Source organism: Bombina bombina, chromosome 6 (assembly GCF_027579735.1).
Source record: "Bombina bombina isolate aBomBom1 chromosome 6, aBomBom1.pri, whole genome shotgun sequence".
NCBI lineage: Eukaryota > Metazoa > Chordata > Amphibia > Anura > Bombinatoridae > Bombina > Bombina bombina.
In genome coordinates, this window is record NC_069504.1 from 751,910,537 (window position 1) to 751,935,968 (window position 25,432).

General features: G+C 39.8%; 1 protein-coding gene across 1 annotated transcript in view; it reads left to right on the top strand.

Moving 5' to 3' along the window:
• Positions 1-25,109, top strand: part of LOC128664597 (carcinoembryonic antigen-related cell adhesion molecule 5-like) — a 175,729-nt gene extending 150,620 nt beyond the window's left edge. Inside the window, exon 7 of the mRNA XM_053719415.1 lies at positions 24,814-25,109. Coding sequence (XP_053575390.1) covers positions 24,814-25,010 — 197 coding nt within the window. The 3' untranslated portion in view covers positions 25,011-25,109. The remainder of the gene's footprint in view (positions 1-24,813) is intronic.
• Positions 25,110-25,432: the final 323 nt, after the last annotated feature.

Below are 25,432 nucleotides of genomic sequence, written 5' to 3' on the forward strand. Positions count from 1 at the left end.
TACATGTTTATGCTGATAATTCACATTTATAAACTTGGGGAACCTTTTTTAACGGCAGGCACTATGTTAGACACCTTTTCCAGTCAGTGAGGGCCTTCCCAGTTGTGGGCTGAGCCTCATTTTCGCGCCATTACTGCGCAGTTGTTTTTGAGAGCAAGACATGCAGATGCATGTGTGAGGATCTGAAAGTGGCTGGAAAAGTTTCTAGAAGGCGTCATTTGGTATCGTATTCCCCTCTGGGTTTGACAAAGTCACAGCAAAGGCTGTAGCTGGGACTGTATAGGGGTTAAAATTGTAAACGGCTCCGGTTCCGTTATTTTAAGGGTTAAAGCTCTGAAAATTGGTGTGCAATACTTTTAATGCTTTAAGACACTGTGGTGAAATTTTGGTAAATTTTGAACAATTCCTTCATATTTTTTCACATATTCAGTAATAAAGTGTGTTCTGTTTAAAATTTAAAGAGACAGAAACGGTTTTGATTTAAAACGGTTTTTGTGCTTTATTGACAAGTTTAAGCCTGTTTAACATGTCTGTGCCTTCGGATAAGCTATGTTCTATATGTATGAAAGCCAATGTGTCTCCCCATTCAAAATTGTGTGATAATTGTGTCATAGCGTCCAAACAAAGTAAGGACAGTACTGCCACAGATAATGAAATTGCCCAAGATGATTCCTCAGATGAGGGGAGTAGACATGATAATACATCATCCCCTACTGTGTCTGCACCAGTTTTGCCCACGCAGGAGGCCCCTAGTACTTCTAGCAGGCCAATGCTTATTACCATGCAACAATTGACGGCTGTAATGGATAACTCCATAGCAAATATTTTATCCAAAATGCCTGCATATCAGAGAAAGCGCGATTGCTCTGTTTTAAACACTGAAGAGCAAGAGGGCGCTGATGATAATTGTTCTGTCATACCCTCACACCAATCTGAAGTGGCCATGAGGGAGGTTTTGTCAGATGGGGAAATTTCAGATTGAGGAAAAATTTCTCAACAAGCTGAACCTGATGTTGTGACATTTAAATTTAAATTAGAACATCTCCGCGCACTGCTTAAGGAGGTGTTATCTACTCTGGATGATTGTGACAACTTGGTCATTCCAGAGAAATTATGCAAAATGGACAAGTTTCTAGAGGTTCCGGTGCACCCCGACGCTTTTCCTATACCCAAGCGGGTGGCGGACATAGTGAATAAGGAGTGGGAGAAGCCCGGAATTCCTTTTGTCCCCCCCCCCTATATTTAAGAAATTATTTCCTATGGTCGACCCCAGAAAGGACTTATGGCAGACAGTCCCTAAGGTCGAGGGGGCAGTTTCTACTCTAAACAAGCGCACTACTATTCCTATTGAGGATAGTTGTGCTTTCAAAGATCCTATGGATAAAAAATTGGAGGGTTTGCTTAAAAAGATTTTTGTACAGCAAGGTTACCTTCTACAACCCATTTCGTGCATTATCCCTGTCACTACAGCAGCGTGTTTCTGGTTCGAGGAACTGGAAAAGTCGCTCAGTAGAGAGACTCCATATGAGGAGGTTATGGACAGAGTTCACGCACTTAAGTTGGCTAACTCTTTTATTTTAGATGCCGCTTTGCAATTAGCCAGGTTAGCAGCGAAAAATTCAGGGTTTGCAATTCTGGCGCGCAGAGCGCTTTGGCTAAAGTCTTGGTCAGCGGATGTATCATCCAAGACAAAATTGCTTAACATCCCTTTCAAAGGTAAAACTCTCTTTGGGCCAGAATTAAAAGAGATAATTTCAGACATCACTGGTGGGAAGGGCCACGCCCTTCCACAAGATAGGCCTTTCAAGGCCAAGAATAAGTCTAATTTTCGTTCCTTTCGCAATTTCAGGAACGGACCGACCTCTAATCCTGCATCCTCTAAACAAGAGGGTAATGCCTCACAGACCAAACCAGCCTGGAAACCTAAGCAAGGCTGGAACAAGGGTAAGCAGGCCAAGAAGCCTGCTGCTGCTAACAAGACAGCATGAAGGAGTAGCCCCCGATCCGAGACCGGATCTAGTGAGGGGCAGACTCTCTCTCTTCACTCAGGCCTGGGCAAGAGATGTTCAGGATCCCTGGATGCTAGAAATAGTTTCTCAGGGTTATCTTCTGGAATTCAAGGAACTACCTCCAAGGGGAAGGTTCCACATGTCTCAATTATCCTCAAACCAAATAAAGAGACAGGCGTTCTTACATTGTGTAGAAGACCTGTTAAAAATGGGAGTGATACACCCAGTTCCTATGACGGAACAAGGAATGGGATTTTACTCAAATCTGTTCATAGTTCCCAAAAAAGAGGGAACCTTCAGACCAATTCTGGATTTAAAGATCCTAAACAAAGTTCTCAGGGTACCATCGTTCAAAATGGAAACCATTCGAACGATTCTACCCACTATCCAGGAAGGTCAATTTATGACTACCGTGGATCTAAAGGATGCGTACCTACATATTCCTATCCACAAAGAACATCATCAGTTCCTAAGGTTCGCCTTTCTGGACAAACATTACCAGTTTGTGGCCCTCCCATTCGGGTTAGCCACTGCTCCAAGGATTTTCACAAAGGTACTCGGGTCCCTTCTAGCGTTTCTAAGACCGAGGGGCATTGCAGTAGTACCATACTTGGACGACATTCTAATACAAGCGTCGTCTCTGTCAAAAGCAAAGGCTCATACAGACATAGTTCTGGCCTTTCTCAGATCGCACGGATGGAAGGTGAACATAGAAAAAATTTCTCTGTCTCCGTCAACAAGAGTTCCCTTCTTGGGAACAATAATAGATTCCTTAGAAATGAGGATTTTTCTGACAGAGGTCAGAAAGTCAAAACTTCTAAGCACTTGTCAAGTTCTTCATTCTGTTCCACGTCCTTCCATAGCTCAGTGCATGGAAGTAGTAGGGTTGATGGTTGCAGCAATGGACATAGTTCCTTTTGCACGGATTCATCTAAGACCATTACAACTGTGCATGCTCAAACAGTGGAATGGGGACTATACAGACTTGTCTCCAGTGATTCAAGTAGATCAGAAGACCAGAGATTCACTCCGTTGGTGGCTGACCCTGGACCATCTATCCAAGGGAATGAGCTTCCGCAGACCAGAGTGGGTCATTGTCACGACCGACGCCAGTCTAGTGGGCTGGGGCGCGGTCTGGGAATCCCTGAAAGCTCAGGGACTATGGTCTCGGGAAGAGTCTCTTCTCCCGATAAACATTCTGGAACTAAGAGCGATACTCAATGCTCTCAGGGCTTGGCCTCAGCTTGCAAAGGCCAGATTCATAAGATTCCAATCAGACAACATGACGACCGTTGCGTATATCAATCATCAGGGGGGAACAAGGAGTTCCCTGGCGATGAAAGAAGTGACCAAGATAATTCAATGGGCGGAGGATCACTCCTGCCATCTATCTGCGATCCACATCCCAGGTGTGGAAAACTGGGAAGCGGATTATCTGAGTCGTCAGACATTCCATCCGGGGGAGTGGGAACTCCACCCGGAGATCTTTGCCCAGTTGACTCAATTATGGGGCATTCCAGACATGGATCTGATGGCGTCTCATCAGAACTTCAAGGTTCCTTGCTACGGGTCCAGATCCAGGGATCCCAAGGCGACTCTAGTAGATGCACTAGTAGCACCTTGGACCTTCAACCTAGCTTATGTGTTTCCACCGTTTCCTCTCATTCCCAGGCTGGTAGCCAGGATCAAACAGGAGAGGGCTCCAGTGATCTTGATAGCTCCTGCGTGGCCACGCAGGACTTGGTATGCAGACCTGGTGAATATGTCATCGGTTCCACCATGGAAGCTACCTTTGAGACAGGACCTTCTTGTTCAGGGTCCATTCGAACATCCAAATCTGGTCTCCCTCCAGCTGACGGCTTGGAGATTGAACGCTTGATTCTATCAAAGCGTGGGTTTTCAGATTCTGTGATAGATACTCTGGTTCAGGCCAGAAAACCGGTAACTAGAAAGATTTACCATAAAATATGGAAAAGATATATCTGTTGGTGTGAATCCAAGGGATTCCCATGGAATAAGATAAAAATTCCTAAGATTCTTTCCTTTCTGCAAGAAGGTTTGGAGAAAGGATTATCTGCGAGTTCTCTAAAGGGACAGATTTCTGCTTTATCTGTCTTACTACACAAACGACTGGCAGCTGTGCCAGATGTTCAAGCATTTGTTCAGGCTCTGGTTAGGATCAAGCCTGTTTACAGACCTTTGACTCCTCCCTGGAGTCTAAATCTAGTTCTTTCAGTTCTTCAAAGGGTTCCGTTTGAACCTCTACATTCCATAGATATTAAGTTGTTATCTTGGAAAGTTTTGTTTTTGGTTGCTATTTCTTCTGCTAGAAGAGTTTCAGAGTTATCTGCTCTGCAGTGTTCTCCGCCCTATCTAGTGTTCCATGCAGATAAGGTGGTTTTGCGTACTAAGCCTGGTTTTCTTCCAAAGGTTGTTTCTAACAAAAATATTAACCAGGAGATAGTTGTACCTTCTTTGTGTCCAAACCCAGTTTCAAAGAAGGAACGTTTGTTACACAATTTGGACGTAGTCCGTGCTCTAAAATTCTATTTAGAGGCTACAAAAGATTTCAGACAAACATCTTCTCTGTTTGTCGTCTATTCTGGTAAAAGGAGAGGTCAAAAAGCGACTTCTACCTCTCTTTCCTTTTGGCTGAAAAGCATCATCCGATTGGCTTACGAGACTGCCAGACGGCAGCCTCCTGAAAGAATCACAGCTCACTCTACTAGGGCTGTGGCTTCCACATGGGCCTTCAAGAACGAGGCTTCTGTTGATCAGATATGTAAGGCAGCGACTTGGTCTTCACTACACACTTTTGCCAAATTTTACAAATTTGATACTTTTGCTTCTTCGGAGGCTATTTTTGGGAGAAAGGTTTTGCAAGCCGTGGTGCCTTCCGTTTAGGTAACCTGATTTGCTCCCTCCCTTCATCCGTGTCCTAAAGCTTTGGTATTGGTTCCCACAAGTAAGGATGACGCCGTGGACCGGACACACCAATGTTGGAGAAAACAGAATTTATGCTTACCTGATATAAATTACTTTCTCCAACGGTGTGTCCGGTCCACGGCCCGCCCTGGTTTTTTAATCAGGTCTGATGAATTATTTTCTCTAACTACAGTCACCACGGTATCATATGGTTTCTCCTATTTTTTTCCTCCTGTCCGTTGGTCGAATGACTGGGGTGGGCGGAGCCTAGGAGGGACTATATGGCCAGCTTTGCTGGGACTCTTTGCCATTTCCTGTTGGGGAAGAGATATTCCCACAAGTAAGGATGACGCCGTGGACCGGACACACCGTTGGAGAAAGTAATTTATCAGGTAAGCATAAATTCAGTTTTTTCTGTAATTTAGTGTTTGTTTTTTTGTACTTTATTTTATTTTATTTTATTGTAATTAATTTAATTTAATGTAGAGAATTCATTTAATTAAAGTGTAGTGTTAGGTGTTATTGTAACTTAGGTTAGGTTTTATTTTACAGGTACTTTTGTATTTATTTTAACTAGGTAGCTATTAAATAGTTATTTACTATTTAATAATTATTGTACCTAGTTAAAATAAATATAAACTTGCCTGTAAAATAAAAATAAAACCTAAGCTAGCTACAATTTAACTATTAGTTATATTGTAGCTAGCTTAGGGTTTATTTGATAGGTAAGTATTTAGTTTTAAATAGGATTAATTTAGTTAATAATAGGAATTTTATTTAGATTTATATAAATTATATTTAAGTTGGGGGGGGGTGTTAGGGTTAGACTTAGATTTAGGAATTAATACATTTAATATAGTGGTGTCGACATTGGGGGCGGCAGATTAGGGGTTAATAAATGTAGGTAGGTGTCGGCAATGTTAGGGACGGCAGATTAGGATTTAAAATTTAACTAATGTTTGCGAGGCGGGAGTGTAGTGGTTTAGGGGTTAATACATTTATTAAAGTGGCGGCAATGTCCGGTTCGGCAGATTAGGGGTTAAACACTTTATTTTAGTGTTTGTGATGTGGGGGGGCCTCGGTTTAGGGGTTATTAGGTAGTTTATGGGTGTTAGTGTACTTTTTAGCACTTTAGTTAAGAGTTTTATGTTACGGCATTAGACCATAAAACTCTTAACTACTGACTTTCAAATGCGGTACCATGCTTGACAGGAGAGGGTCTACCACCCACTTTTAGTAAGACTGGTAATACCGGCGTTAGGAAAATCCCATTGAAAAGATAGGATACGCAATTGGCGTAAGTGGATTTGCGGTGTTTTCGAGTAGCGAAAAAAAAGTGAGCGTTATACCTGTACCTGCCAGACTCGTAATACCAGCGGGCATTAAAAAGCAGCGTTGTGACCTCTCAACTCTGCTTTTTAAGGCTAACGCAAGACTCGTAATCTAGCTGATAGTTAACATACTCCTCTGAAGCCCCATAGTACTGCTGGTCCCAAGTCAAAACGTCCACTGACTCAATCAGCAGTGGTTGTCATGCTCCTCAGAAAGGCAACTTCCATACTGCTGATGATTGGGTAACCAGTGGTTCCTTGAGCTTGTATGAAGCTTTCTCGCAGGTTTTATTTTATTCTCTTAGCATTTACACCTGCAGATATTGCTGTTTTATCTCATGAAATAAAAACTGGTGTGCTTGTCTTAAAATACACAATGAGGCATATTTATTTTAGGTCTGGTGGACCTGATCCAACAGTGTGGATCAGGTCTGACAGACCTCGCTGATTGCGGAGAGCAATATGCCCTTCTTATTTAGGCCCCTGCAGATTCACGGCCAATCGGCCGCCAGCAGGGGGGTGTCAATCAACCTGATCATACTCGATCAGGTTTAATTGTGGCGATCTCTGTCCGCCTCCTCAGAGCAGGCAGACAAGTTATGGAGCAGAAACACAGGCCCTCAAGCTCCGTTCGGAGCTTGATAAATGGGCCTCAGTGCCTTTGTTGCATTGATTGAAAAAAGACATGTATGCCAAACTAGATGACAAAGCAAGGTAAAGTACACTTTAAACAACTCAATTTGATTTGTATGTGCTTCAAAAAGATGTCCCTATCAATGTGGAGTCCTTCCTGTCACATTTACTGTGTTCATTGAGTAAAAATCATTGCTTATATGTTACTTGCACAAACAAGGGATTATTATACTGATTTATTTATTTTTCTTCTACAAGATACGACAAGTCCACGGATTCATCCTTACTTGTGGGATATTATCCTCCTGCTAACAGGAAGTGGCAAAGAGCACCACAGCAGAGCTGTATATATAGCTCCTCCCTTCTCTCCACCCCCAGTCATTCTCTTTGCCTATGCTAGTAATAGGAAGGGTAAAGTGAAAGAGGTGTTAAAATTATAGTTTTTGGGGGCAGAGCCTGCTCTCAAAGCGGCAAGACATGTCTCTATGAAGCTCTGTGAGACTGGAAAGATTATTTACAGCTCAAACTTACAAAATATCCCAATAGTTGGAGAATTTGATCTTATTTGTTATTTGGGATTACATACACTCTGAGAGCAGATGTTTTGGACTTTGTTTTCGCCTATGCTCTTTGAGACGGCTGCGTGTTAGTCCTCTAGCGGGCCTGGAAGCCATCTTAATTCAGGGCTTGTGGAGTTTTCTGACTGCAGGTCCGGGGCTGCCGCACACTGAACCCCCCCCCCATTGCCGGGGTTATGGTATCCTGTACTAGGATTTCTACTACCAGATAAGGATAGTCTGCCTGCATCTTTACAGGAGGATCTGTCTAACTAGACCTACTCACTAAGAGTGCTACCGACGATATTGCAATGCTATATATTGCAAATGGAGGCCCTAAATCGATGGGAGCTCCAGATAACCCAGCTCATTGATGAACACTACCGGAACCTGATACAGGAGCTGTGTGATCTCTTTGCGTCTGCCCAGGCCGTTAGGAGACTAAAATCGGACTGTCCAGACCAGTCCCCACAAGACAGGGCTGCCGGTCTTATACAGGACAGTATGGAAAAAGAAGCTGAGCAAACCTCTACCTCCCACTTGCGGGGAGATTCAAAGAGCGTCCCGCTAAAAACATCGATGCCCGCACAGCGACTACAGAGAGAGGAGCATACGCTGGTCGGGGTGCAGTAATTAGTAGGGGCAGCAGAAAAAGGTTGGCGCTGGTTCCGCAACAGTCGGCATCAGAGCTGTCATCTGCCACCAAACCTTACCTTACAATGATGGGAGTGTGAAACTAGGTAGAGGTAGGCTCTAACTCGACAGACTACATGTATAGCACTCTTGGGGGTTAATATAGGGTATAGTTCTAGATAGTATAAAAGACCTAGTTCCTTTAGGCAAAATAGAGTTACTGATGGTCTACTGAGTTTGCGTGTTCCACGTTAAAACATAACTTTTATTGAGTCAAACTTAATATAAAACACTGGAAATAAAATTTAAAAACACACTTAGATGCTAAAGACTCAGTGGTCGGCCTGTTCTGTATAAGTAGATTCTAGCCAGGTGGGTTCTGGTTTGTACTGGAAACCTTCTAAAGTATTATTGCAGCAAGTTAATGAACCTGATGCACACTTATAACAAGAGGTCCTGTAAAGGTTGTGTGTTTATATCCGTGTAATGGACCTAACAGAATTAAATATTCTGAAATAGTCTTAAATAATATTAATCTTAATAAGACATTACTTGGTCATACACAACTGTTACTGTGTGTTTCAATTAAACCTGTGGTTAATACAGCTCTATTTCTATTGTGTTACCTTAATGCTGTTTGCTGGTGGATAGTACGCTTTTTATGCTGACATGGGATGATAAGATTACCTTGAATCTTGTTAACGAAGTTAATGGTACTGTAGTCAGCAGTTTTAACCCAATGCATTCAAAATGTCAGATTTAATAATAGGTTAATAGTCCACATATCAGCAGCTTATAAACCTATATTTATAATGTAGCCGCTATTATCAATTGGATAAAGGAGATAAATGTGCACTTTTTATATCTTATTTTTCAGGCTGTGTTAATCCTCATTAATAAATAACATACACACTATTGTTACTCATGTACGGTTCTGTCTTTTCGTTTTGAGTATGCTGTGTTACAATTTAAATCACTGATAAAGACACATTTTGCATGTAAATTTGTAACTGTAGTGTGGCAGTTGTTGCCAATGGGTAACAGAGCTGTTCTCTGATTATGTAAAGAGTTTTAGGTGTAGCTCACTCGAAACACAAAAGCTGTTTAATTTCAGCCCAGTCATGCACTACCGGTTAAACCGGTTCAATTGGGGTTACTGCTAACCACACCACCCGGTATATAGCCGATGGAGTGGATGTAATTTAACCAGTAATCTTTAGGTTATATGCCCGTATTGTTTATCAAATATTTGGTTCCCAGTTTACCGGTAAAATTGTATCTGTGTCGAGTGGCTCTCACAGTTCTGCCCCAAAACTAGATATACAGATTTAGTATGTTTTGCGCATCAAGTCTCTTAAGTAATTATCGAGCATGTAAAGAACCAACTTAGTAAAATTCTAACCAGAATAATAACCACCAAAGGCTAATATATAAATAAACTTAGAGCAGGTTTGATACTATAGCATTCTAAGGCTCATCTAAAAAATACAGGAGCTCCAGGACTCCTCACCAATTCCCTAACGTCCCTAACATGTTTCGCCCTAACGGCTTTCTCAAAGGGTGAGCGCGCCGCTCACTGACTGATTATTTAAAGGATTTTGGGTCCCGCCCTTCTGATGACGTCACAGTTCTCAATGCTTTCTATTGGATCCCCGTATCATGCTGGTAGAGGCTGCATAGTGTTATTAATACATTGCAATTCATTTCAGAACATTGGTGTATTCCTATCAGAACTGTCAATCTGTTATTAAAGGCCATTTGGTCGCGGTTTTTGAACTATTGTGATATTTATTCCCATAACGTTGTTTATTGGGATATGTGTTTTGTAAAAGCAATTTTTTATTTTTTATTTTCAGAGATAATAAAATTATTATTGTCATCCTGTTTTCCTTGCTTTTAACTTGCTTTGATAGAGATGACTACTATTAACTAAATTTTAAAATGTAACATTATGTTATTAATTGCTAGATAAATGTGCAGTGCTTATGTCAGAAATTGTGTTGCTTATGGCAAATTAGTGGTAAAAAAAAAAAAATTATAAAAATTATATATAGAGAGAAGTGAATAATCAACCAAAAGATGCAAAAATAGAGTGTCTTGTGCACTTGTGCTAGCTGGATGTTTGTGTTTGTTTTAATACGTATAAATCAGTCTAGTTATGTGACTGTGTTTGTGCCGGGTTAACTTAAGAGTTAAAAAGATTTAGTGTAGATACTCTTATTATCTCTCTAGCAATGATGGGAGTGTGTCATCTGCCTCTGGATCTTGGCTGTGGAGGGGCGGCCGACCCCCGTGACTGGGATCCGGAGCCCAGGGTGCTGGCGATTTTGCGTGAGGAAAAGTGCCGAAGTTGGCTGTTGACCGTTCTGGCCCTGCATCCACATACCTCTCCGGTTTCATCACAGGCTCCGGGAGAGAGTGGCACATCTTTGGAGGCCCCATGTGCAGCGCTGTGGGGGATATTATCTTGCAGACTCGGCATCGGATAATCTATACTACTGTTTTCAGTGTGGGATGAGAGCGTGTAGCTCTGCCTGGCTTTCTCACCTTATTTACCCCAGGGACTAGGGAACTTTCTTAGATGGATGTACTGTCTTTACTGAAGTGCCATATAACAAGATGCTCATCTGATTACAGCGATACCCTCCCTCATGTTTTTTTTCACGTACATTTTATTAGTGTTTGCCTTGCAGACTGTTATATACTATGCAGTTCTTGTATCCTTTACTCTTGACTATTTGTACTTATCTCCCTTTATACAACACCACTGTCCAGTGATAGACATATTGCCAGTTGGGCTTTCTTTGTCTTGTATTGGGGGAATTGGGATGTGACAGAGATACTCAATATCTGAGGTTATATGTATATACCAGCTTTCAGACAGTAGTTTAAGCTTTTCTCTATACACGCAGCAGCATTATAAGCCATCTTTACCGGTTTAATCACTTTTATTTATAGGGACTCCATATTATTGAAACTAGTTGGCAATATATAGCTGTGGCATGAGTTGATTAAGATAGTGAGTTATCTCATGCATTCACTCAATAGCTTTTACAATAATCCCATGACATCGCTAGGATGCTTAGTTATACCAAGGTATATAGAACATAATGTTTTCACTTGCTGCGCACATTATGGATGGTTCAGATAGGTCACTACTCTTATAGCTGTTCTGCGCAAAAGCTACGTATTTACCAAGCCTTAGTTCTCAGAAATTTAATTAGGTTCACCCATATACCACAGCTTTGTATATTCATAAAAAAAAAGCTACATAAAATCTAGATGACTGAACTGACACTGGGGAGAAAGTTACTACAAGCGTCTCCCCCACGCCATAGATTATTATGCTTTTGTCCATTTTAACTACTATCTCTGCCTGCAGCTCATAGCCTTAGGTTATCTATATTATTCACAAGCTCACATACATACTGACATGTTCTATATAAGATGGTACCGTGAGACACATTATGTTTTGCAAAATGCCCAGGCGTGTAAGTAAGATACTCCTGTACAAGTAGTTAGATATATAAAGGGTTAAATGGTATTACAGACCTCCTCCATCACACAGCATTATTGCATGCTAATTTGGCACTCAAATAGCAGCTCTATTACCCATTTTTTTTTTTTTCCTTTAGTGTTGAAACTTTTTACATAATCTGTTGTTGTTTTACATATGTCTAGTGTTCCATGACATACCATTTGTTTAGCATTCTAGTCCTATCACCTCTAGAGATGTAACATATACTTTTATATATCAGTTAGGAGGTCTCTATATTAGTTCTAGTGACCCAAGAGTGGTCAACATGTAACTACTATTTAATATATTCTTTATGTTTTGGTCGGTCCAAAAGTGGCCGGTGATGTAGTTACTCTAGTGATCTACCTTTAAAAGAAAACTGAGGTTTTATTATTTACAACTTGTTTACTTGTTCTCCAGACAGATATTACCTTTAAGAACGTATTATTGTGCAGAGAAGGCATGAAAATATTGTGTACATTTAACTTGTATATTTTCAAGTTTGTAAACTTTCTGCTGTTTCATGGAAAAACCTCAATAAAAAATTATTTAAAAAAAAAAAAGAATTATAGTTTTTAGTTTCTTCAATCAAAAAGTTTTTTATTTTAAATGGTACCGGTGAGTACTATTTTTCCTCAGGCAGGATAGAAGAAGATATCTGCCTTGAGGTTTATGATCTTAGCAGATGTCACTAAGATCCATGCTGGTTCCCACAGAGTTTCTGAGGAGTACAAGAGAAATCTTCAGTGTGGGGAACGTTTTCATACTACAAGCAGCATTGAGGTATGTGCAGTCATTTATTTCTGAAGAGACTATACTATCGTATATCAGAATTGGCTGACATAGTTCCCAAGTTGGGAAGGGGTAAGCAGTAGACCTATATATCAGGGTGGTACTGAAAACCTGTGTAAATTATCTTTGTCATAAATGCAAAAGAAAATTCAGGGCTAATTGCAATGGTCAAGACACTGGGGCAGCCTAATGTTTTTTATGTATAAAACAGTTTCATGGCTGGTAATGTTATGTTGTGCTGGGGTTTCACATGGCTATACTTTAATGTTATCAAATATGTAATCCACATGGCTATTTTAAAACCGCTTCCCATGCGGTTATTGAGGCTGTCAACACATTGTTCATGATGGGCCGTGCCTATTTTTCGTGCTTCAAGTGCGCAGTTAGTTCTAAGTGAAAGCAGCAGCCATCAGCTCCGGTTGGGCCCAGACTTAGGGGTAATTTTCCGGAGTGATATTGGATCGTTTGTCAATCTCTTGGGGGCAGGTAGAGCTTTTTATACTATTTAAATTGAGCATTAGTATAACGTTTTTAGCAACTTTGGAAAAAAGTGTACGCTTTTTTATTTCTTAAAGGCGCAGTACTCGTTTTTGCTAAGATTGTTTTCATCAATATAATAAAGGGTTTAACGACTTGTGTTGTTATTACTAGTCTGAAAGTCAGTGTTCTATGTGTTTAGAAGCCATTGTGGAACCCCCTCTTACATTGTGTCCTTCTTATACTGAAAGGGCCTTACACTGTAAAGAACATATTTTAGGTAATGAAAGTGTGTCTATGGATGATTCTCAGTCTGAAGAGAATCAGGATATGCCATCTAATTCTCCCCAAGTGTCACAACCTTTAACGCCCACTCAGGTGACGCCAAGTACTTCTAGTGCATCTAATTCTTTTACTCTGCAAGATAGGGCTGCAGTTATGTCAACTACCCTTACAGAGGTATTATCTAAACTGCCAGTTTTGCAGGGTAAACGCAGTAGGCCAGGTATTAATGTAAATACTGAACCCTCTGATGCCTTATTGGCCATTTCCGATGTACCCTCTCAGTGCTCTGATTTGGGGGTCAGGGAATTGCTGTCTGAGGGAGAACTTTCAGAATCAGGAAATGTATTGCCTCAGACAGATTCGGACGTTACATCCTTTAAATTTAAACTTGAACACCTCCGTCTGTTGCTCAGGGAGGTCTTAGCGACTCTGGATGATTGTGACCCTATCACAATTCCCCCAGAAAAATTGTGTAAGATGGACAAATATCTAGAGGTACCTACTTACACTGATGTTTTTCCGGTTCCTAAAAGAATTTCAGAAATTGTTAAAAAGGAATGGGATAGACCAGGTATACCGTTTTCTCCCCCTCCTAACTTTAAGAAAATGTTTCCTATATCAGACACCATTCGGGACTCTTGGCAATTGGTCCCTAAGGTGGAGGAAGCTATATCTACTCTAGCTAAGCGTACAACTATACCTATTGAGGACAGTTGTGCTTTTAAAGACCATATGGATAAAAAATTAGAGGGCCTTCTAAAGAAGTTATTTGTTCACCAGAGTTTTCTCTTACAGCCTACAGCCTGCATTGTTCTAGTAACTACTGCAGCTGCTTTTTGGTTTGACGCCCTGGAGGAGTCCCTGAAGGTAGAGACGCCTTTAGAGGACATTTTAGACAGAATAAAGGCTCTTAAGCTAGCCAATTCATTTATCACAGATGCTGCTTTTCAAATTGCAAAATTAGCGGTGAAAAACGCAGGCTTTGCCATTCTGGCGCGCAGAGCATTATGGCTGAAATCGTGGTCTGCTAAATACTTGCCGAGCACTTCAGTCCATTCCTCGGCCATCAGTGGCTCAGTGTATGGAGTTTATTGGATTAATGGTAGTGGCAATGGACATCATTCCGTTTGCTCGCTTTCATCTCAGGCCACTGCAGCTGTGCATGCTCAGACAGTGGCATGGGGATTATTCGAATTTAACTCCTCAGATAAATCTGGATCAAGAGACCAGAGACTCTCTTCTTTGGCGGTTGTCACAGGATCATCTGTCCCAGAGAATGTGCTTCCGCAGGCCATCATGGGTAATAGTGACGATGGATGCCAGCCTCTTGGGCTGGGGTGTAGTCTGGAATTCCCTGAAGGCTCAGGGTGTTTGGACTCAGGTGGAGTCTCTACTACCAATCAATATTCTGGAGCTGAGAGCAATATTCAACATGCTTCAGGCGTGGCCTCAGTTGGCTTTTGCCAAATTCATAAGATTCCAGACGGACAATATCACGACTGTGGCATATATCAATCATCAGGGGGGAACAAGGAGTTCTCTAGTGATGATAGAGGTATCAAAGATTATGCTATGGGCGGAGACTAACTCTTGCCATCTATCAGCAATCTATATCCCAGGAGTAGAGAACTGGGAAGCGGATTTGCTAAGTCGTCAGACTTTTCATCCGGGGGAGTGGGAACTCCATCCGGAGGTGTTTGCATCATTGATTCATCAATGGGGCACACCGGAATTGTATCTGATGGCATCTCGACAGAATGCCAAACTTCCACGTTACAGGTACAGGTCAAGGGATCCCCAGGCTGTACTGATAGATGCTCTAGCAGTACCTTGGTCGTTCAACCTGGCTTATGTGTTTCCACAATATCCTCTCCTGCCTCGTGTGATTGCAAGAATCAAACAGGAGAGAGCTTCAGTAATTCTAATAGCGCCTGCGTGGCCACGCAGGACTTGGTATGCGGATCTAGTGGACATGTCATCTCTGCCACCGTGGAAACTGCCATTGAGACAGGACCTTCTCATTCAAGATCCGTTCCAACATCAAAATCTAAATTCTCTGCAGCTGACTGCCTGGAGATTGAACGCTTGATTTTATCTAAGCGGGGATTCTCTGAGTCGGTCATTAATACTTTGATTCAGGCTCGCAAGCCTGTCACGAGAAAGATTTACCATAAGATATGGCGTAAATATCTTTATTGGTGCGAATCCAAGGGCTACTCATGGAGTAGGGTTAGGATTCCTAGGATTTTGTCCTTTCTCCAAGAAGGATTGGAGAAGGGATTATCAGCTAGTTCCTTAAAGGGACAAATTTCTGCTTTGTCAATTTTACTACACAAGCGTCTAGCGGATGTCCCAGACGTTCAGTCTTTTTGTCAGGCTTTAATCAGAATCAAGCCTGTGTTTAAACCTATTGCTCCTCCATGGAGTTTGAATTTAGTTCTAAATGTTCTTCAAGGGGTTCCGTTTGAACCCATGCATTCCATAGATATTAAGCTGTTATCTTGGAAAGTTTTGTTTTTATTTGCTATCTCTTCTGCTCGAAGAGTTTCTGAGCTTTCTGCGTTACAATGTGATTTGCCTTATCTTATATTCCATTCTGATAAGGTGGTTTTGCGTACTAAACCTGGATTCCTTCCTAAGGTTGTTTCAAATAAGAATATTAATCAGGAAATTGTTGTTCTTTCCTTATGTCCTAATCCTTCTTCTAAGAATGAACGTCTGTTACATAACTTGGACGTGGTTCGTGCCTTGAAGTTTTACTTACAAGCGACCAAGGATTTCCGTCAAACATCTTCTCTATTCATTTTTTATTCTGGAAAGTGTAGGGGTCAAAAAGCTACGGCTACCTCTCTCTCTTTTTGGCTGAAAAGCATCATCCACCTGGCATACAAGACTGCTGGACAGCAGCCTCCTGAAAAAAATACGGCTCATTCCACTAGAGCTGTGGCTTCCACATGGGCTTTTAAAAACAATGCTTCTGTTGAACAGATTTGTAAGGCTGCGACTTGGTCCTCCCTTCATACTTTTTCCAAATTTTACAAATTTGATACTTTTGCTTCTTCTGAGGCTATTTTTGGGAGAAAGGTTCTTCAAGCAGTGGTGCCTTCCGTTTAGGTATCTGTCTTGTCCCTCCCGTTCATCCGTGTCCTGTTGCTTTGGTATTGTATCCCATAAGTAAGGATGAATCCGTGGACTCCTCGTATCTTGTAGAAGAAAAGGAAATTTATGCTTACCTGATAAATTGATTTCTTCTACAATACTACGAGTCCACGGCCCGCCCTGTCATTTTAAGACAGAATTTTTATTTTTCCAAAACTTCAGTCACCTCTGCACCTTTTAGCTTTTTCTTTCTCTTCCTATACCTTTGGTTTAATGACTGGGGGTGGAGAGAAGGGAGGACCTATATATACAGCTCTGCTGTGGTGCTCTTTGCCACTTCCTGTTAGCAGGAGGATAATATCCCACAAGTAAGGATGAATCCATGGACTCGTCGTATCGTAGAAGAAATCAATTTATCAGGTAAGCATAAATTTCCTTTTTAAGATAGTATAGTGCTGTTTATACTTATTGGACTGTATAAGTGGTAAAGCAAGATATTGTCTTTCAACACCATGTTTGGCACATATTCATTTATCAGGCTGTTTCATTGGCACTGTAAAAAACACTGATCTCAGCTTTACAATTAAAATAACACCATTATGTTCCTTTGTATAATGACAAATATTTATTATAATTGTTTGAATATGATTGCTGTATTGTAATCTTGTGACTGAAGGGAACTTGTTATTAATCACATAAAATGACTATCATTGAATATAATTAATTATTAAGGAAATCATTAAATAATATAAATTGGGGCAATGTATTTTCTAATAAAAATACAGAGGATAAATGGATAATATTTAAAAATTTGTTAAATAAATATACATATCAACACATACCATATGGTTATAAAAATAAAAATAAAAAAACTAAGCCGTTATGGCTAAATAAAAATGTGTTAAGAGAAATTAGGAAAAAACGTAGGGCATTTAAATTATTAAAAGAAAATAGTACAGACTCAGCATACAATATTTATAAGGAATGTAACAAAGCATGCAAAAAAGCAATCAAATTAGCCAAAATTGAAAATGAAAAATTAATTGCCAAGGATTCTAAGTCTAACCCTAAAAGGTTCTTTAAGTACATAAATAGCAAAAAATCTAAGAAGGATAATATAGGTACATTAAAATGCGTGGAGGGTAGCATGATAAATAATGACAGGGAGAAGGCTGAGGTACTAAACCAGTTTTTTTCTTCAGTATACACAAGAGAGGAACCATTGAATGATACTTTGGAACAGAATAGAACATGCCAGTCCATACCACTAACTGGGTTTTGTTTAGAGGATATCAGGAAAAAACTGGAAAATATTAAGGTAAATAAAACTCCAGGCCCAGATGGAATACCAAGGGTGTTAAGGGAACTTAGCACTGTTATAGACAAACCTTTACTCTTAATTTTTCAAGACTCATTATCCTCAGGCATGGTACTCCAGGATTGGCGTAAAGCTTATGTGGTGCCACTCTTCAAAAAGGGAAGCAGGGATGATCCAGGAAGCTATAGACCAGTTAGTCTGACATCAATAGTGGGGAAGATATTTGAAGGGATTATAAGGGATTATATTGATGAGCATATTCGTGTAAACAAGATTATGAGTTCTAATCAGCATGGCTTTAGGAGAAATAGATCATGTCAAACTAATCTAATTAGATTCTACGAGGAAGTAAGTAAAAATATAGATAAAGGGGAATCAGTTGATGTGATATACTTAGATTTTGCAAAGGCATTTGATACAGTGCCACATGAGAGATTAATGCACAAAATTAAGGGACTGGGATTAACTGAAAATGTTAGCTCATGGATAAATAACTGGATAAAAGATAGGGAGCAACGAGTAGTAGTAAATGGATCATACTCAGATTGGACAAAGGTAATCAGTGGCGTCCCCCAGGGATCAGTACTGGGCCCTGTTCTTTTTAATATTTTTATAAATGACTTGGAGCAAGGATTAAATAGCGACATCTCTATTTTTGCAAATGATACTAACTTAAGTAAGGTCATTAGGTCAGAGCAGGACGAACTCTCTTTACAAAGGGATTTGCTAAAATTAGAACTATGGGCAAGTGAATGGAAAATGAGATTTAATACGGAAAAATGCAAGGTTCTACATTTTGGAAGTAAAAATGCCAATACCATAGATACATTTAAAAATAGTCTGGATAAATTTCTGTATATAAACAAAATTCATGGATATGATTGCTAGTATTAAATGGGTCACATTTTAATGGGGTTATTTAAGCTTAACTGGAGCTTTTTGTAAGTATTTTAGATTTGTATAGGTTGAACTCGATGGACTTCAGTCTTTTTTCAACCTTATCTACTATGTTACTATGTTACTATGTATTATACATTAATAAATAAAGATAATAACCGATAAATTATTATTTTATTCATAAGATAGGGAGAGTCCACGGCTTCATTCCTTACTGTTGGGATAATACAAAACCTGGCCACCAGGAGGAGGCAAAGACACCCCAGCCAAAGGCTTAAATATCCTTCCTATTTTCTCATTACCCCAGTCATTCTTTGCCTTTTGTCACATTAGGAGGTGGCAGAGAAATGGCAGAAGATTCGGAGAGTCCTGAAAAAGGGTATCTGCCCTTCGAGATAGGACTGGAGTTTTAAGTATTCATGTCAACCTCTCAGTGAGAGTATTGATGAAAGTTAGAGAGAGTCTGGAGATGCAAGGAAAGTTTTCCTGCGAAACCATGCAGACTAATGCTAACAGCTCCTAAGCAATCAGTGTTGACAAGTTTCACTGCCTGCTTTCTCTCACTCAAGTCCATGTCAGGGTCGTTGCTATAAGACTGTCACACTTGAGAGGCTGTGTTCTGTTCCAGAGCATTGATCCTGCAGGTAAGATTGTTTCAATTTTTACACATAAATCGCTATAACAGGGTAACAGTGTGGCACCTTTATACCTTTATACCTTGATATGACCCAGGGTTAATATCCTCTGAAGGGGGTTTATTGAACAGTTGGGGTTAATTAATCAGTGTATTAATTATTTACATGCTGATTTGTGTGATTTTTTCCTGGGCTGAGAGACTGTGTGTTTTTGGCTGGAACAAACAGGTTTCACTTTCGTTTTTGAAAGTGTTGCACAGATCTAATTACTTGCTGTACTTGTAATAACAGGTCTATGTTGATTTCCTCCATTATGGCTGAGACTTGAACCTGAGGAGAGCGTTTCCTCTGTTAACTGTCTGGGTCTAGGAGGTAATGAGTGCCCTAGCCATTGGGAGTGTAAAGGTGTAGTTTTTTTATAATAAAAAAAAAGTTTTTATTTGTTTCCTTCTGTGGGTATAACCTGAGCAATGGAGGACTCTGACATGTTAGAAGGTACTCCTTCTGTAATAAATCATACTTGTTTATATTGTGAGGAGGCCGTGGTTTTCCTGCCCACTCAATTATGTTCCACATGCTATTAACACCATTATAAAATCTAAGAAGGGAGGATAGTTTTTCGTTCAGAGTCCCTCTGAGCCATCTACCTCTCAGGACTCGGTGTCCCGTGAGATTACTACCCCCCCCATAGCACATCTAATCCTCCATCCGGCCTTCTTCCTGCCGCAGTTACAAACAGCAGTTTCTGTGGCCCTCAGTGCATTACCTCGCTCTAACAAACACAAGAGAAAGGTTAATCATAACTCTCCTGACCCGGAGTCATCTAAATATTTATCGGATTTAGCTATTATGTCCCAGTTATCCAATGATGAGTTAACCTCTGTAGCTTCAGAGGATGAACTTTCTGGGTCGGAGTCCTTAGCGTCTAAGCCTCCTGCTGCGGAGGAACCGTCCTTTAGATTTAAAATTGCACACCTGCATTTTTTATTAAAGGAGTATAATATAAAAAGAAATTCCTGAGGAGGAAAAAACTTAAGAGGATGCGCTTGGAACACAGGTTATCAAAGTGGGACCTACCACTTTATGATTGGGTTTTATTAAAGGAGGTTCTGTCTACGTTAGAGGTTCCAGAGGCCGCGCTGCCTGAAGAACCTATGATACCTAAATTAGACAGAGTTTACGAAGACAGGAAAGTTCCTTTGACTTTCCCTGTGCCGGTTAAGATGGCGAACATTATTAAGAACGAATGGAAAAGAATTGGTTCTTCCTTTTCCCCCTCGTCTACTTTTAAAAAGTTGTTCCTGGTCACGGACTCTTAACTGGATTTGTGGAGCTCCATCCCTAAGGTGGCTGGTGCTATCTCTATGCTTGCTAAATGTACTACCATACCTCTTGAGGATAGTTCTTTGTTCAGAGAGCCGATGGATAAGAAAAAGGAAACCTTTCTGAGAAAGATGTTTCAACGTACAGGATTTTTGTTTCAACCGGCGGCTGCATTTGCCGCGGTTTCCAGAGCGGCTACCTACTGGTGCGACTCTTTGTCGCAACTCATTGAGGTGGAGTCTCCCCTCAAGGACAGAATTAAAGCTCTGAAAATTGCTAATTCTTTTATCTGTGATGCAAACATGCAAATTATTCACCTAAATGCAAAGGCGTCTGGCTTTGCGGTCCTGCGCTCTGGTTGAAGTCTTGGTCTGCGCATATGACTTCTAAGTCCAAACTCCTTTCTCTTCCCTTCAAGGGAAAGATTTTACTTGATCCAGGCCTGGACTCCATTATTTCTATGGTTACCGGAGGCAAGGGTGCCTTCATACCGCAAGATAAGAAGAACAAGTCTAAGGGACGACAATCTTCTAATTTTCGTTCCTTTCATTCTGACAAATCCCAATGACAACAATCCTCCTCCAAGCCCGAGCAACCCAATAGTACTTGGAAGCCGGCTCAGTCCTGGAATAAATCCAAGCAGAATAAGAAGCCTGCTGAACAGGGCCGGACTGGGAATGAAAAGCAGCCCTGGAAAATTTGTAGACCAGCCCTAAATTTTGCCACGGCCATAAATTTTGAAAAATGCATTAAGAGACTTGCTGAGCTTCCAGACATGCAGTCCTTTGTTAAGGCTCTGAATAGAATCAGACCTGTGTTTAGATCTGGGGCTTCTCTTTGGAGCCTAAATCTTGTTCTTCGGGTTTTGCAACAGGTTCCATTTGAGCCTCTGCATTCCGTTGACATTAAATTGTTATATTGGAAGGTTCTTTTTTATTGGCTATTGTCTCTGCGTGCAGTTTCTGAGATCTCTGCTTTTCAATGTGAGCCCCCTTATCTGATTTTTCATGCAGATAAGGCAGTTTTACATACTAAATTAGGTTTTCTTCTTAAGGTTGTGTCAGATTGCAACATCAATCAGGAGATTGTAGTTGCTTCCTTGTGTCCTAATTCTTCTTCATCAAAGGAACACTTACTTCACAATTTGGATGTGGTTCACGCCTTGAAGTTCTATCTTCAGGCTACAAAGTAGTTTAAAAAATCTTCCTCTTTGTTTGGGGTCTATTTGTGGAAGCGTAAAGGGGCAGAAGACTAATTCGACTTCCCCATCTTTTTGGCTAAGGAGTGTCATCCGCTTAGCTTATGAGACAGCAGAATAATGGCTCATTCCACTAGAGCAGTGGCTTCCTTTTGGGCCTTTAAGAATGAGGCCTCTATGGATCAGATTTGTAAGGCGGCTACCTGGTCCTCCTTACATACTTTTTCAAAATTGTACAAGTTTGATGTTTTTACTTCAGCTAAAGCAGCTTTCGGGAGAAAAGTTTTGCAGGCTGTGGTGCCCTCAGAATAAGGTCAGCCTCTTCCTTTTTGTTCCCTCTCGTTATTCATTCAGTGTCCTCTGGAGCTTGGGTATAGTTTTCCCAACAGTAAGGAATGAAGCCATGGACTCTCCCTATCTTAGGAAGGAAAACATAATTTATTCTTACCAGATAAATTCCTTTCCTTCTGGATAGGGAGAGTCCACGGCCTGCACATTTTTTCTTGTCTATGGGCCGTCCCCTATTATTTATTTTATCTTCTAGCATCATTTATACTAGGGTTGCACCAATACCATTTTTTAAAGACTGAGTACAAGTAACGATACATATTTTCAAATACTCGCCGATACCAATTACTGATACTTTTTTTTACTGTCATGTGACAGTTTACCAAGCACAATACAGACTAACTATTTAAGATTCCTTCTTTATAATTATGAAGGACTGTAACTCAAAAAACATTCTGAATTAATAAAGCAGTTTTATTTGTCACAAAGTTCACAGAACATGTTTATAAATAAAAATATTACAATAAAATATATTAATAACAACAATAAATAACAAATATAAAATTGCAACCAACCAAAAGTGCAATACAGTAAAAAATAGAACAGTGCACTGTTTAATCATTTGGAACAACACTATGGGCTAGATTACATTTGACTTGCAAGCTTTACCAATGATCTCATTACATGTCCTACTCCATTAAAGTCTATGGAATTGGAAACGTGAACAGAGCATTGGTAAAGCTTACCAATCAGATGTAATCTAAATCTAGTCCTATAATTGCAGGATGAGTGTTCATTAGAATTAACTTAATTTGTCCTATGAGTACTCTTCCTGTAATTATATAATCTAAGGGTATGGATGTTCCTCAGAGTACAGTATGTTTTGAACATAATTGTGCAAGATGAGAACTAGCAGTAAAAAAGGTTATCAAGCAATAAGAATAGTTTTTCAAAAGTTAGTGGTAAGTTCAGAAGCATCTCTGCATGCTCAGCTAATAGTCTGTTTTTTCTATCAGTAAGGAGGTTCGACTCTAAGTTGAACAGTCTTTCACTTTCCACACTACTGCGTGGGGCAGAAAGATATTTTTGGGCCATTTTAGCCAGTGCTGGAAATCTCAGTTTATTATATGCCCAGTACTTAAGGGGTTTATCTGAACGAGGTACATTGATCTCTCCTACAATAATACAAATAACAACAATATGTATTGGCAGTACAATAGTAAACAATTTTTAGTTTAGTCTCCACTCCAGCTTAAAATGAAAATGGGAACATGCAGTTTGAAAAAACGTCATAAAATAGCATATGGGTAGGAAGTAGAAGTATCGGTTTAAGTATCGGTGCATTTACACGAGTACAAGTACTCATGCAAATACTTGGTATCGGTACCAATACTAGTATCGGTATCGGTGCAACCCTAATTTAGACCCTAATTTTTTTCCTTCTTTTCCTTGTTCCCTCGGTGGAATGACTTGAGTAATGAGGAAGTAGGCAGGATATTTAAGCCTTTGGCTGGGGTGTCTTTGCCTCCTCCTGGTAGCCAGGTGTTGTATTTCCCAACAGTAAGGAATGAAGCCGTGGACTCTCCCTATCCGGAAGGAAAGGAATTTATCTGGTAAGCATAAATTATGTTTTTCATGTTAATAAAATAATGTAAATTTTTGAAATTTTATGGAAACTTTTTTTGTGATTTAGGTAAACAGTTAAAAATTGTATGTAAAATATCTGATGATGTAATCATTAAAGTGAGGGAGACAAAAAGTTTAATTTCTAAATGTATGGGACAATCTAATAAGCTTTCTGCTGAGCTTTATACTAACCTAATCGTTTACACAGATTGTGAGTTTTTAAAGGGACCCTAAACACCTTGCAGTTTCAGTATATTTCTGTTATCTTGCTATAGAATAACAAAACTTAACATTTTTAAAACAAAATAACAACTTTTTCTGCAACTGTTGTCAACCTAGGCTTGCCTCTGCAGACTTTAATGCTATCCACAATTATTCTATTAGCATTGCGGAATCTGTTGGCGCTCTACAAATAACCAATAATAATAATATGTATGTATAAACTGCATTGTTTTGCAATTATCTACTGAAGCCAATCAAGACAGATTTGTATCAGGGATAGCATTGAGCCTAGAATCCCAAACTACATCTAAACTACATGAAAAGAGGGAAAATAAATAGTGAGAGTACATTGGGAAATTAACTATGCATAACTAAACCATTAAAGAGGTAAAGTTTTGGTCGATTAGAAGACATTGATGCATTATTCCATATTATAATAAGCTAATCGCTAAGTTTATTTTCTAATTTTTTTTTAATTTTCAGAGTTTATATATATATATATATATATATCTATATTTCCCTACCGTTTGGCTGTAAACTCCTCCCAACCTCTATTTCCCGATTCTATGTGCTTTGACGTATAGAACGGTCCCACCCGCTCTATACGTATCTCAAAAGCGTGTTCACGACGATCCTTTGCAATGCGCATGCGCGAATCTGTGATTTGACTCACTACTGCGCATGCGATACTCTGCGAACACTCGCCGAACACAGACTCCTTAACGAAATGGGTGCGTGTGTGCATTCTAATATGAAGAAAAAAATTGTGCATGCGCAGAATAACAAGGAGGCGGAAGATGTAGAGTGACGGCCACCTAACGGCCAGATTTTCAATTGGGTCTGCTTAAAATCCTGAAAATCTGGCCTGTTAGAGGTAGTTGAGGACTGGAGTTGAGAAACACTGGTTACTACTGTGACACTGGTTACTACTGTGACACTGGTTACTACTGTGACACTGGTTACTACTTTGAATAATTTCTTATTGTGATTTACATTTTAGGCTTTTTGTAGTATAACATTTTGTTGTTTTTGTTTTTACTTTCTACAGATGGTACTTTATATTGGACTTTAGTTGTGGTTGGTACCAATTTAGGTATTATCCTCATTACGAGTCTGGCAGTTTATTACATATTGCAACAGTATAAAAAGGGGACTTACAACTTACTGAAGTTTAAGCAAAAGAAAAAGAGCAATGAGGATATTCCAATGGACCCTTTTCCCAAAGAAACAAATCAAGAATGCTAAGAAGAAGCTGGGAATAAGCCAATTCAAGGACTTCTATTTTTTTGTGACATTTAGTTTCAGTTTGATCTTGCCATGGAAAATGACAATGTTGTTACTTCAGACAAGGGCCTCCTTTTTGTGGACGTTACAAGCTTTGTCTTCATTGTATTTATCTTCCTGTGTTTGTGCCCCTCTAAATGATATCACAATTTATACACACAATTGACTGATTCGTTTTGCTACACAGGTGTTGTGGTTTAATCAGGTTGGTTTGGTCATTTTTGTATGTTTTTATGTATCTCCTTTAAAGGAACACAGACAAATGGATATAGTGAAATTATTCAATGGACCTTTAAGCTAGCATTTTTCTTTCATAATTCAGTTAGAACCTACAGTTTTAACCAACTTTACAATTTAATTAAATTATTAAATTTTATCTATTA